The sequence below is a fragment of the Pistacia vera genome, unplaced genomic scaffold, assembly GCF_008641045.1.
Source record: "Pistacia vera cultivar Batoury unplaced genomic scaffold, PisVer_v2 Contig230, whole genome shotgun sequence".
NCBI classification, from domain to species: Eukaryota; Viridiplantae; Streptophyta; class Magnoliopsida; order Sapindales; family Anacardiaceae; genus Pistacia; species Pistacia vera.
Genome location: NW_022196036.1, coordinates 974,058 through 987,526, shown reverse-complemented (window position 1 = coordinate 987,526; position 13,469 = coordinate 974,058). Strand labels below are relative to the sequence as shown.

General features: G+C 34.6%; 2 protein-coding genes across 3 annotated transcripts; both read right to left on the bottom strand.

The window, feature by feature from the left end:
- Positions 1–2,810: 2,810 nt before the first annotated feature.
- LOC116131296 lies at positions 2,811–4,709 on the bottom strand. Of its 2 annotated transcripts, none has more exons than XM_031416958.1 (2): positions 4,378–4,709; positions 2,811–2,983 (listed from the first exon to the last, which is right to left on the bottom strand). In XM_031416958.1, the coding sequence occupies exon 1, from the start codon at positions 4,664–4,666 to the stop codon at positions 4,385–4,387; it is 282 nt and encodes a 93-aa protein (XP_031272818.1). In that variant the 5' UTR covers positions 4,667–4,709; the 3' UTR covers positions 2,811–2,983; positions 4,378–4,384. The 2 variants fall into 2 exon arrangements, with proteins under 2 accessions (XP_031272818.1, XP_031272819.1); XM_031416959.1 differs by having other exon boundaries at positions 2,811–2,980.
- A 1,994-nt stretch (positions 4,710–6,703) lies between these two features.
- LOC116131292 (F-box protein At1g67340-like) lies at positions 6,704–8,803 on the bottom strand. Its single transcript, XM_031416954.1, has 3 exons — positions 8,420–8,803; positions 8,027–8,189; positions 6,704–7,892 (listed from the first exon to the last, which is right to left on the bottom strand). The coding sequence occupies exons 1-3, from the start codon at positions 8,671–8,673 to the stop codon at positions 7,071–7,073; spliced, it is 1,239 nt and encodes a 412-aa protein (XP_031272814.1). The 5' UTR covers positions 8,674–8,803; the 3' UTR covers positions 6,704–7,070.
- Positions 8,804–13,469: the final 4,666 nt, after the last annotated feature.

The window sequence follows — 13,469 nt, the reverse complement described above, 5'->3', positions numbered from 1 at the left end:
GCTAGTTGACGATCAAATCTTGGCCATCGTTGATCGATAATGACTGTCATATCTTTGGGTGGATTTAACCGAAAAAGGTTATATCGACGTCCTACCTGCTAGATCTGACCGGTTTGCGTCGTAACGCCATTTTTTGACCATATTTCGACAGTGGTTGCCAGAATCTGGCACTATGGTGGGTGGGGGTGTTTTTGTCATTTTATAATTTTTTATATATTGGAGTGTTTAGTTAAATTAGCCAACCTAGGGGTTTTTTTTGTAAATTTTTAAATTTGACCTCGTAATACTTCCCTATTCAACTACTCAATATTATTTCCAAAATAATAAAACAAACGGACCCTTAATTTTTTGAATCGTGTATCGCCTAGCATATTGTAAGATACACTTTTTTCAAAAAATTAATAAAATAATAGAAATTTTTTAAAAATTAATATCATCTCTATTATTAATTAACGAATTTTGTGGTATTATTGACTTTGAATTATCGTATTATATAATCAAAATTAATTACAAAATTAAGAATTTATATTATTTTCTCACAATCATTCATATCTTTTTCAATATCAATATTAATATATATATCTTTATTAGTGTTATTATTATCACGTAAAATAGGTAACACATCTTCTTGTTCACTTTCTCCATGTAAAATGGGTAAACTTGGACAAGTTTTAGTGAATCAAGTTGGGTGACCCAGATTCGACCTGAAAAAGTTTTTGAACTTTCGGCCTAAATTAATAAAATCGTATCAATGTTTTTAAAGATATGAATGGATACGTATCGTACCATATGATACATATCAACTTATCGAAAGATTTAGGATATATTCTCTGATACGTATCATTGGCAACCCGTATCGAATCATATCGTAAGATACATATGGCATATTGTTAGATAACAGTTACACCACTGTTTTAAAAGCCGGACCGGACCGGCTGGTCCAACCAGTTGGACCGTGAACCGATCACGTGTCCGGTTTGAGTCAACCCTAAACCCGCTATTACGCAATAAACCGCTTTAACCCGTAATGGACCGTGTGAACAGTATTGGACAGCAAGAAAAACCGGTCCAACTGAAAAATTAAAAAAAACCCAATTTCTCCCTTTGCGCTGCGCAGTTTCTTCTTCCTCAGTTCCTCTACGCACAAAAAACTCTGAAAAAATTTGAATGAAATTGCAAAAATCTGAAAAAGATCACAAATCAAAACTCAATCTTGCTGAAATCGCAACCATTCGTTACTGAAATCAATCGCAACTCCAGTCTCTGAAATCGTGATGACGCGTTCCTCCCTCGCCAGAAATCGACGCATGAAGGCTGATTGGCATGCATGTCTTGACAATCCAATTTGATTCAAGGTGAGTTGTAATCTTCGGGACCTTTGCTGTGAAATCTGAAATGTTTCATTGATCATATAGATTTTAGACCTAATAACATCCTCCTCAGCCATACTTTAGACCAAAGGTCAGTTCCATATTTTCTGCAATTCATATTTTCTCTTTAATTTTGATTAATTGAAAATTTCCAAGAAATACACTGAATACGTATATCAACATTGATTATTATGTATTATCACTCTTAGAAACAGGTGGGAAATTTCGGTTTGGCAAGGTTACTGGCAGATGGATAGTTGGTAGAAGAGGCGCATTTGGGTATGAAAATTCCCTCAGTCTTGCTGATATTGCTCTAGGGCCTATTTAATTTGAGATATGATACAATTCTTTGGTTTTTGAACATAAATGAAGAAATAGACATTAAGCAAAACATTTTTGGTTGAGAATTTTCAGCAATCATTTACTTGATGATTTAGTTCCAGTATATACCCATTTTGGACTCATAATAGAGAAAGCTGATGTATATGCCTTCGAAATCATTTTGTTGGAGCAGTTTTTGAATAATACATGATTTATGGTCATCATGCCGACATTGTCGAATTAATTTATTTCAATACGGATGATGCAGGGTCAACCATTACATTGAATCGTTCCTGTATGGTTAAGGATTTGGGTTCGTATGTAGTAACTAATCAATAATTTAGAGAATGTTGTTTCATCAACTTATGTGTATGTAATTGGTTTTACAATTTTTATAATTTAAGCGTCATTGGTATTTAGATTATGCAAATGCAACAAAGAGGAGAGGTGGAGACTGGAGAGTAAAGAACAACTCTTGTAGTAGCATGTGAACCCTATATAAATGTAAAACATATTCTGGGTGCGGTGTAACTGTGAAATCAGTTGTAATGGTTGGGAGGCCAGCTTTTAATTACTCAACTTACTGGAAGAGGAATTCGAAACGTTAGGTTAGCATATAACAGTATGATTTATAAAACTCTTTTAAGTGTTAGCTTTTTAGAAATGGTTAGGCTATAAAAGTTCATTATTGACATTTTGTTGCTTTCATTTATCTCTTCTTTTTGGGCTTGAATTCAAGAGTCAATATTTCCTTTAAAGTGTACTAGTCTTTGCATTTATCTGAAAAAAAAAAAAGTTTTTTAAAAATGTACTGACATCACTGGTCCAACCGGTTGAACCATGACTCGACCAACAAAACAGGTTACCTTCCGATCTGATTTTTAAAACAATGATTTACACAGGAAGAATGTTCTGCTCAGAATAAAATTTGAGCATAGCTTGCTCGCCTAATCATAATTGATCTACTAACGACTTAACCAAACTACAGTATAATGGCTGTTAAATATGGAATTATTTGTCTACAGCACATTATAAGTATTTGTGTCTATGGACAAAAGCTAAACAGGAAAGCCTGGTGATCGTTCAACCAGAAGATCGTTTCACTCACACCAGGGTCGGACAATTATTCAAAGTCAAAATTCAGTCCGGAATAATGAGTTAAAACTTATGAGACATACATAAACAGTTCAACAGATTGGGGGTAAAAATAAGAAATAAGTGAATTGTTTCTTCAGAATCTTCACCACCCTCCTAGGGAAGCTCTAGATCATTCTGCATTGGCTTGGGAGCTTCTGCAACAATGGACAAAAAAGAGTAAATATTTTTCATATTGCAACTAAAAATAGATACTAATTAACGCTCGGAATAAATCTGAACCAACAAGAATAATTCCCATATTAGAACAGTTCCCTTACTATTTCTTTGCACTCCTTAATGATCTTGTGATGACTTCCAGTCCCATGGTTTGAAAATTAGTATAGTAAAAGTCTAATGGAAGGAAAATAAAGTGCAGGAAATTATTTTGCATGACAATGGCGTCTACTTTCATACATATAGCTGAATGAAAAGCAACAGAACAAAATCTAACAGACTGCAATCAGAACATCAAAGAGATAAACATATAACTGCAAAATCACAATATTGTGCTTTTGACAACAAAGAGAAATTGACTGTGAAGGGTACATTCAGAAATGATAGCATATGTTTTTACAGATACTCTTCAGCAAATTAAGTAATTTCCTTATCATATCAGAGAAAGTGCAGATAGAAGGGGTTGAAATAGAAGATAAAGAGAAAGTTGGACAATATACATTCTCTCATGCATTAAATTAAAAGCCAACAATTATAGCATAACAATGTATTAAGGTCATGTAACATCCAAACAAGTTAACCAGTTAGCCCATAGCACAAATTGGTTTACCTCTTGAGTTCGGTTTCAAAGGGACTAAAAATACAAAATAATTTGATCTATGAAAACAATGCAACTCATACAGCTCAATCTCAAAATTAATATAAAGGATACATAAAAGGACACACGCACAACAAATACGAAAAGGTAACCAAGAAAAGGTTGACACCATTGAGAAACTTGATAGAAATGTAGGGAATGGATTAACTTCGAATGGGTTAATTCCATTACAAATAATTACTACTTGGTGACAGAGTAAGTATTTTTCAAGCATAAAGTTTTCACTATCAAAACAAATAGGAGATGTATAAAACAAAATATGAAATCCAAGAGAGTCTGAACAGGATGAAATTGAACATATTGATAGGTTATAAAATTGCACCACTGGAAGTGCCATATTCCCATAAAAAATTTCAGGACCCCTTCTCTAATTGCTCTTAACCATTTTACTTCACACCTAGTTTACTCAAAACGGCAAACATAAATCAGTTAAACCAAAAAAGATCACTAAGTTAGACCTCAAAATCTTTCACAGAATTTAGTAGACCATGTATAGACACATAAAGATCCAATTGACCAATATTCCTATCACTCCATAACCCATAAACTAAGGTACTCCACATGATTACTAACCATGTTTACGAAAACATAATCCCAAACTCCATGTATTAAAGCCATGAAAATCATCATTACACTTGACTTATTCCTTGCATCACAAAATACTCCGAACCACAACATGAAGAACAGAAAATAACAAAATAACCCCCAAAATCAAACCTGTAAATCATTTGGAGGCAGTGGTATCATAGGTGTCTTGAAGAAGGTCATCATAAGGGTCCCTGCGACCGGGCACCTGGCTAATCTGAGCATCCCATCGGAGCTGTGCATTATGTCTCTCAAATGTCCAGAACCCGTAAGGACGCAGTGGATAGCTCCACATCTCCTTTGTCTTCTTGCACCTATCTTTCCTCTCATACAAACGCTCCCTAAATTTCCTGTCCCTCTCTTTCGGATCTTCCATCAACCTCAGAACCAAATTCTCCGCAAACTCCATTATAAATCCCATCTTCCCTACTTTTTTCCTATTCAAATATAAATTCACAAAACAACCAAATAAAAACTGAATTTCTCAATTAATTATTATATTAATTAACATATATTTATGGAGGTCATAACGAATCATAGCATTTTAAACGGAAAACCCTAGACGACAAAACTGAGCAATTCAATAAAAATCTATACGAATTACGAGTAATCATATAAATGATGAAACTAATGAAATTTGACGATTTTGATAGTTGAAGCAGAAATCATACGATTCATACCTGTTCAGAGCTCAAGACTCGCGAAGCAGATCAGTGTCTTCGACTTTGCAATGTTTTAGAGAGATTCACCTAAAACAGAACAGAAGATGATGAAAAGTCTGGAAGATTGTAACTTCAGCCCAGGCCCAACATAAACTTCATTTGGGCTATTCGTCCTTCAAGGCCTTTACTATGGATTTTAAATAGGCCACAGTATATTGAGAAGTACTTTTATTTTATGTTGCCAAAAGCGCTTCTAAATAGCTCAAATTATCAAGTTAAGGCCAATAGGGTTGGCCTGACATTCAAGAAGGTTTGTTCCCTTTATTTACTTTTTAAGTTCAAATCACTTTGGGGTCTTTTATTACATTTGTAGCTTTACCTTAGAATATTAGGTTTATAGGGTATTCAATAGGTCTCGAGAATTAGTCAACGTACACGGAAACTGACCCAGACAATAAAAAAAAAAAAAAAAAAAAAGCTTCTAAATAGTTAAAACTTTTATATCACCAACTTTTTAGTGATGGAATTTGACACATTAGTTGAATTTAAGGAGTCATATTCATCAAGTGATTTCCTTTCCAACAAAAGCACTTTCAAAATAGTCATATTTTAAACTTTATGAAGAAACATTGGATTAGTAGCTACTTATTTGGTTTATTTATTTATCTAATTCAAAATTTGATGGATTAGGTTAAGAAGAAATCTTTGAATAATTGTCCTAAAAAACAACACACTCACTAAATGCGCCAGCCATTCATAGGCGAATTCAAAATATAAAAGATTAATTAGAAGAAAGTTGGTTGTACAAAATGGTTGGTCAGACGTGACATTTACAGCTAGCTCAAATTGAATTTCCGCTAGTACAAAATGAAATTATAATGATCTTGCTTTTGTAGTACAGTTGCTGGTACAGAGATAGCCCAAACAAAGTCAACCCTTTAATATATATTTTTTTTTTTTCTTCAGCAACTACAAGTTGCATAAAATTGTTTTCAAACACAGCTGGGGATTCGAACTAAAGGCTTAAAATGGGCTGGGCTTGGACCACTTGAAGGCATCTAAATGTGAAAACTAAAATAATAAATGATATCATAGTAAAAGAGTAGTGTTTACACCCACCCAGAAGATGCCTTTTTCAGGCACAAAAACAAATAATATTTGGTTATATATTTCTTTTGGGTATTGGTTGGGCATAAAAGCTTTGAAAATAACTACATCCTCCTCCACTTTCAAAATGAACGTCTCTTCCACTAATGCCCATCTCCTTTTTTTCATCATCTTGAGATGTTTTGGGTCAAATCTCTTGATGGGTCTAAGTCCTTTTTGACAACAAAAGGAGCTAATTGATTGATTGCCTACAATTTTCTAGTCTAGTGTTGCCTTTCAATTTCTTAGTTTCCCACTAAACAAAAGGAAATTTTTTTCACATTCATTGAGCGGCTCTTGTTGTGTTTCAACTTTGAATATTTCACTTTTTTTAAGATCTAAGATAGAGAATACCTTACCTTTACCCCAAAGCTAACCTAATTACTTAAACTATAAACGAATTTCATTTCTGGGGTTTGCTTATTCATCTCACCCCGATACCTAAATTTAATTTGTTATACTACCTTAATTACAACACCATTTCTCCCACAAAAATGTGATTCATGACCTGCCACTTTTACTAATTAAGTTGTATAATTTAATGTCTAAAAAATCCCTTCTAGCTTAGAATACGATTCCCATTTATCCAAACCAAAAATTATAACACATAAAACCACCAAAGAGAATCAAAATTAGAAGAAGAAGAAGGCTGTACGAAATTACGGGGTTTGAATTTTAATTTACCGAAATTTAAGGTAGAAAGTTGCTCTATAGTACAAAAAGAAATTTTGAAAAAAAGAAGAAAAGAAAAAGCCCTTGATTTCTCCGATTTACCCCTCTATACAAACAAGGGCAAACAAAACTTTAGTTCACGAACTGCCTTACAAGTTCCAAGTTCCAACGACCATAATAAAAGTTAAATTAAATTTTCCACCAAAACTGGTCTCAATTTTCTCCGTTTTTCTCTTTTCTCATTTTTAGACGCCTATATAAACACATATTATATTATTATGTGCCATTGCCGTTACCATTAACGTTACAGTCACTATCTCCGTCAGTCTAACATCCCATCACCGTTTAACTATCAGCTATGACGTCATCACCCCCTTCACCACCTCCTCCTTCTCCTTCGCCTTCTCCTTCCTCAACCTCAATAATATTACCCTCACCCTCAACTTCACCGTCTTCGTCAAGCCACCGGTCAACTGGCGTACACTCGGCTTTATGTCGCAGTTTCCAATCGAGCGCTTGACAAGCGCGTGAACAGTAATTTACAGCCCCGCAGACCGAACACCGACGAAATTCATGTCTCCTTGTCTCGGGTCTCCCACACCCTACGTGTGAACACAACCTTAATCCCTGTTCCGGCGTGCCATCACGTAAAGCGAACCACTCGGCTAAAAATCGGCTTGCTGGGTGTGCCTCTGGCGCCGGTACATTGCAACCGAAATCACTTAGTAACGGACATCCCATCCCGGTCATCTGACCGTTGGGATTCTGTGGTTGAGGAACTGGGTGAGGGTGTGCATGTGAGAGCGAATTCCACGTCAGCCATGAGCGCGTGACGGTAACTTGCGATGGTGCTGACGAGAGCACGGCAGCTAGCTCGCGAGCGTTAGCTTGGACGAGGAACCGGCGCCCCTCGGCTATGTTTTGACGGACACCGTAACCGTCTTGGAGACAGTGGCCAAGCTCGCGAAGCGCGTCGATGTGACCAAGAAAAGCTGCTCGCGCGCAAAGAGCCACGCCGGCTCGCAGGTCCTTGTCGTTCTTGGAACCACCGCTGCCGTTGAACTGAATAACGGCCAGAGAGTATAGTGCCTGCGCGTGTGAGCTAATCGCGGCCTTGGCCATGAGCGACGCTCCGCTTCCTCGGTTGTTTAAACAGTAGAACCGAATCTGAGAAAATAAAAAATCAATTGAAGAGTATTAAAATACGTGCAAGCATCGTTAGAAGAATGAATGTTCATAAACTTAGATCAGTAAAAATAGAATTTTCATCTTTAAAAATTAAAAGAAACATTTTTTAGTACCATGCCCAGAGTGTAACAAGCTTCAACGTTTCCGGCATCGGCACATAGTTTCAAGAAACGGTGAGCTGGGTCGCACCAGTTTTTGGCTCTAATAGCGAATGTTTTCTCAGAAGCTTTAGATAGTACCAGAGAATTCATAGCCAAGCCGTTTAATCTCTTGCATCTGAATTTCATCAAATTCAACGAACAGAAACAACGTCAGTTAGATTCAAACCCTAAAAATAGACCCAGATACATGCCCACAAAAAAACAAAAAATAATGTTTTTCAGCAATGGAGAGGACAGAAAGTTTAACAAATATCCCAGCCTTAAAAAATCAATCCCTTCCAAAGTGAAGTGAAAATTTCCAGAACACGAGCAGAGGAACAAACAAATAAAAATATAATAACGTACGTCATCAAAACGTTAACGAAATCGGATGGGCAACGAGCGGTGGAGCTGAGTTTGCATAAGATAGAAACAACAAGATCATCAGGTAAAGTATCAAACAAGTCACACTCTCCAGGCATGCCCGGCGAGAGTTTAGGTCTTTTCCGGCAAACCATCTTCCGTTCGCCGGTGATAACTCTTCTCTTCTTAAAGACTACTCTCTGGTCTAAACAAACATCTACTAGACTAGGGTAACAAAGCCCACGTTTCGTTCTCATCCTCTCTCTCGCTCTGTAGTTTTCTTTGTCTCTCCGTTTAAAGATAAAAAGAGAAAAAGCAGAGTGAGAGTTTATATAAAAGAGGGAAGCAGAAGCACAAAGGCCTTAAAACAGAGCAAACAACAACGACAGAACCGAATCCTACAATAAATAACACCGTGGCTAGACATAGAGTAATAGATGTGTATGTGTAATTACATTCCTAACCCTCACTTGTTAATTTTACGGTCAAACGGCGTTGACCCAGATCCGTCCGTCATCTGTTTTGCTTTCTTTTTTTTGCTTTTTATTTTTTTATTTTTTTTTGTGTTACTGCTATGTCCTTCTCTCTTGTCTGTAAGCTTTTAAGCACTTCTTTTAATTTTTTCTTTTTTTAAAATAAAATTTAAAAAATATATATTTTTTAAAAGATGAGAGGCAGAGAGAAAGGCTATCCTCATCTCTTTATTTATGTTTGTTGGATACAGGTGGATTGTGTCTTTCTCTCTCTCAAATGTTTGGGTTTGTTTTGAAAACGGTTAAATTTGTTGCGAGTGAAAAACAACTAACTGTGTTTATTTTCAATTTTTCATTGTATTTTTTTACCGAGATTAAAATCCTAACGTTTTCAACTTTTACCTCCGCGCGTCATCACACGCATCACATATTTTTTTATATAAATAGTGTTTGATCTAGAGAGTATGCACACACACACACACGTTGACGGTGAGAGTGGGGGAAATTGTGGTCTTCCTAACAAACTGAAGTAGCGAATTCTGGGCTCTCGTAGAAGACCATTACCATAATGAGGTCAAACGTATGAATCAGCATTCAGTACTAAACAGAGGTTCAGTTACTCTTATGTTGTTTTTTCACTTGTTGCCTATTTTATGTTTTTGTTTTCCTTTTTATGTCCTTTCCAATCTGAACACAAATAAAATCTCGAAATCCTTGATTAAATAGGATTTAATTATCAATTTAGCAATGTTCTTTCCTTAAATAAATTGTCTGATTTTGTAGTTTCTTGGTGTATTCTCTGGCAAACTACTACATATGATGAGATCGTGTATGAATAATTTCTTCATCTCAAACAACAATTATTTTTAAAATAATAAAATTAAATCAAATGCCAATTAATTATAGAAAAAATTTATGTTGGCTTGCCATAATAGTGAAATTTTCTAATAACCATCCCACCCAATACCCGATTCTTCCAAGATTATTGTGGACACAAAACTTGATCTTCATATGGTTAAAGAATAAATCTGATATAACATAAAATTAAAAAAAAAACGTGACGTATGTACTATCACAAGTAATTTCATTAACATTTTTTCAAGTGATTTAATACGCCCAACAACAACGAGACTTGAACATATGTACGTGGCACATTTTGAGCATAACGCCTTACACTCACAATAAATAGGGAGACTGCAGCATCGCAAAATCAATTTGCCAACTTGCCAACTAGTATAGACAGGGACATTTATTGAGTTGAGAAAATTTCTTAAGTAATAAAATAAGAAAAATAAATAAATAAAAATCCTTTGTATTTTATTGGTCAACGCTGTAATTGTACTTCAAGGAACTGATGCTACACTACATGCATAGTAACGTAATATAATGTAGGACACAATCTTACGGCAAAAATAAGAAAGGCAATCGCAATCTTTGAGTTTGAGTAGCCACACTGGGAAGGAAATCAACCACTTTTGGTGGGGTATAATATCTGGTGTTATTTGTTACCATTTTTCCAGTCAACTTTGGATCTAAGTGGCCCCACTGTTATGGCCGTTTCTACAGTAAATTTTTTATACTGTTTTCTCTAGTTAGGAGGGCCCGCCCCACACAACAAACCAGTTTGATCATGATCTATCGTGATAATCAAAATACTATCTGTGATTGATTAGTATGAAAGAAGGAAAAATATTTGAAGAAAGTTCGAGAACTTGGCAGTTGGAACTAATAAGGGTTAAGGCACGAATTGATGTTTAGCACTAGTAAAACTTTAGTAAAGAGATGAAGTTTTACGAAACTATATATTATAAGTATTTATTAGAACCCTAATCTAGAGAGTGCCCACTCCCAAAAATTGTAGCCAAACTTATGGATTTTATATATATATATATAATTGAGGATATTCGAGCCAGTTTACGCATATTTCAACTAATTTTTCGAGACCCTAAAATTATCGGTCGGATAAAAACTCTATTGACTATCCCTATTAGTAATTGAAGAGAGATTCAAATTTATGACCTCTTAAAAAATATATCCAAGAGTCCCTATCGAATCATTCGATCACCCAGAAGTAGTTTTCATTATTTAATTTTGTCAAAATGATAAAAAATATTGTGGGCAAAACTTAAAAAAATGTTAACATGATTAATTTGAATTATTTTTTAATTCATGTAAAGATATAGTTTAAAAACTGTTGTAAATGAAAATAGTTCAACGTTAATGGAGGGGACAAATGAAGTGCTCTAAATCAAATTTAAATTGCCAATTTCAGTGGGGATTAGAGTGGGAAAAATTAAAATAATTGTCTTGACAAGCACTTTCACTAGATCCATCTTACACTCAATACTACAAGTTGAGTTAGTGGCCGTCTAGCTCGAACAAGTCAAAATTTTCGCTCTCCGTCAGAAACAAAAACTAATTTAATTTTGACCAAATCATGATTAACTCACTAAACTCAATTATCACTCTTTAAGAATATATACTAATAAAATATTGTAGATTGTCTGAAGATTCGTGGTCGCTTAAGGAACGTAAAAACATGGGCCGCCTGTCACGTCGCCGTAAATTTAAATAATTACCGTCACATCAAACGTTTTACGTTGTTTCTTAAGTAATCGCATCTTCAATTTTTTTTTTTTTTTTACTATGAACGGCTGACAACACTCGACCTAATTAAAGATAGTTCAATTCACCTGCCTGTGATGTTTAAGCCTGTCACCAACGGCTAATTGAATTACGATTGTGAATTTAAAAATAATAAAATTGTTATAATTTAGTAAAGTTTAGAAAAAAAATTGCCACAACAATGGTAAGATTATCATGGGCTGGATGGAATGGAGTTCAAAGTGAGAGGTAGATGACGTGGATCTCAAGGAGTGATGTCGACTACTGAAAACTTTTGTCATGCAAAAAGGGGCCCACGTGTCTTCTCCAAAGGGCTGCTTAAAAGGTATATGGTGGTGGAAGAAGAGAAATGTTATAGGAATGCTAATAAATAAATTAATTAATTAATTAAAAGAATGGGAGGATGGGTCCCGGATTTCTTGTGTGAATAGGTTGAGGTAGGGACCATGTTTTTGATGCCAATCTTGCCAAAGGCCATGGCCCCCGCAATCAACGTAGCCGATTTTGTTCCTGATTTTGGCTATTTAATTTCCCCCATCTTACTTGTAATTGTGGTAACTGGTAACTGCTCACCCCATTCTGCTTCCCTGCCCACAATTTACCAGATAGTGACTTTACTTGCGTAAATTTTGCTTGATTTTTGACTAAAATTCGAAGAATTATTTTTAATTCACGTTTTTATGAGAGCTAATGTTGATTTTATAATTAAAAGTTTTGAAATAAAATTCTCATTTTCTTTTTCCGAATAAAATTCCCTGCCCAATATGTAAATTTCACTGGATACAAAGTGATTTAAGATACGTAATTCTAAGACTGTTCATAAAGTATACTTTTGGTATTCTCCAATGTTGGCCAAAATTGACTTTTGATTTTTAAGGTTTAATAATTATTGAGGGATTAGTATTATTAATTTTTTTTTTAAACAAAGATGTATTTAAAGGATTTAAATACAAGAGAGATGAAAGATAAAATTTTCTTTGATTAAAGTTTGCAATAAGCGTGTATATGATAATGCTAAACATATCTAATCATAGTAGTTTCTTGCATAATAATGCATATGATGAAACTTGTAAGGATGTGGACCCTAATTTAATGAAATTAAGAGTAAAATAAGGTGGTGGTTTAGGTTTTGCCATTTTTGCCCCCAAGAGGGAGTCCTATTAGTTAGTATTAAATTAAGAGTTTGCAATAATACAAGCCCATAAATTACCTCAGGGTGATTAAGTGATTCGATAAAGACTCTTGGATATATTATTTAATAAATTAAAAGTTTAAGTTTTTTTTTTACTGCTAATAAGGGTAGTCATTAAAACTCTGATTTGATCAATAGTTTTAAACTTTTAGAAGATTAGTTGAGATGTGTGTAAATTAATCCAAATATCCCGATCATTTAAAAAAAAAAAAAAAATCCGACATAGTCAAAATTTATAAATGCCTACGCTGTGCTTAATTTGTATAACTTGTGTAAAATCAATTAAAGACGGTATGAATTTCTCTTCGTTTTAAATTTAAGCCAGGAGTATTAGGCGGTTATGTTAACCTAGGTGGACAGCTGGATGATAAAAATGAATGTAAAATCATTGATTAATAGCCGGCAAATACAAGCAAATATGATTTGACGTTAAATAATAGTTTGGCATATAATAATTTTATGAGGTTGACTAAGTTTATTTGTGATAAACATCTCTTTATTCACGATATTAATATTTAACTTCAAAGGTCGGGAGTTTGAGTGTGTAATTCATCAACCAGTCAAAGACGTACTGGAACTACGTTTCTATTTTTTCAATCACCTTTTCATTACAAATCTTTCTTCTGATTTNTGTGCTTAATTTGTATAACTTGTGTAAAATCAATTAAAGACGGTATGAATTTCTCTTCGTTTTAAATTTAAGCCAGGAGTATTAGGCGGTTATGTTAACCTAGGTGGACAGCTGGATGATAAAAATGAATGT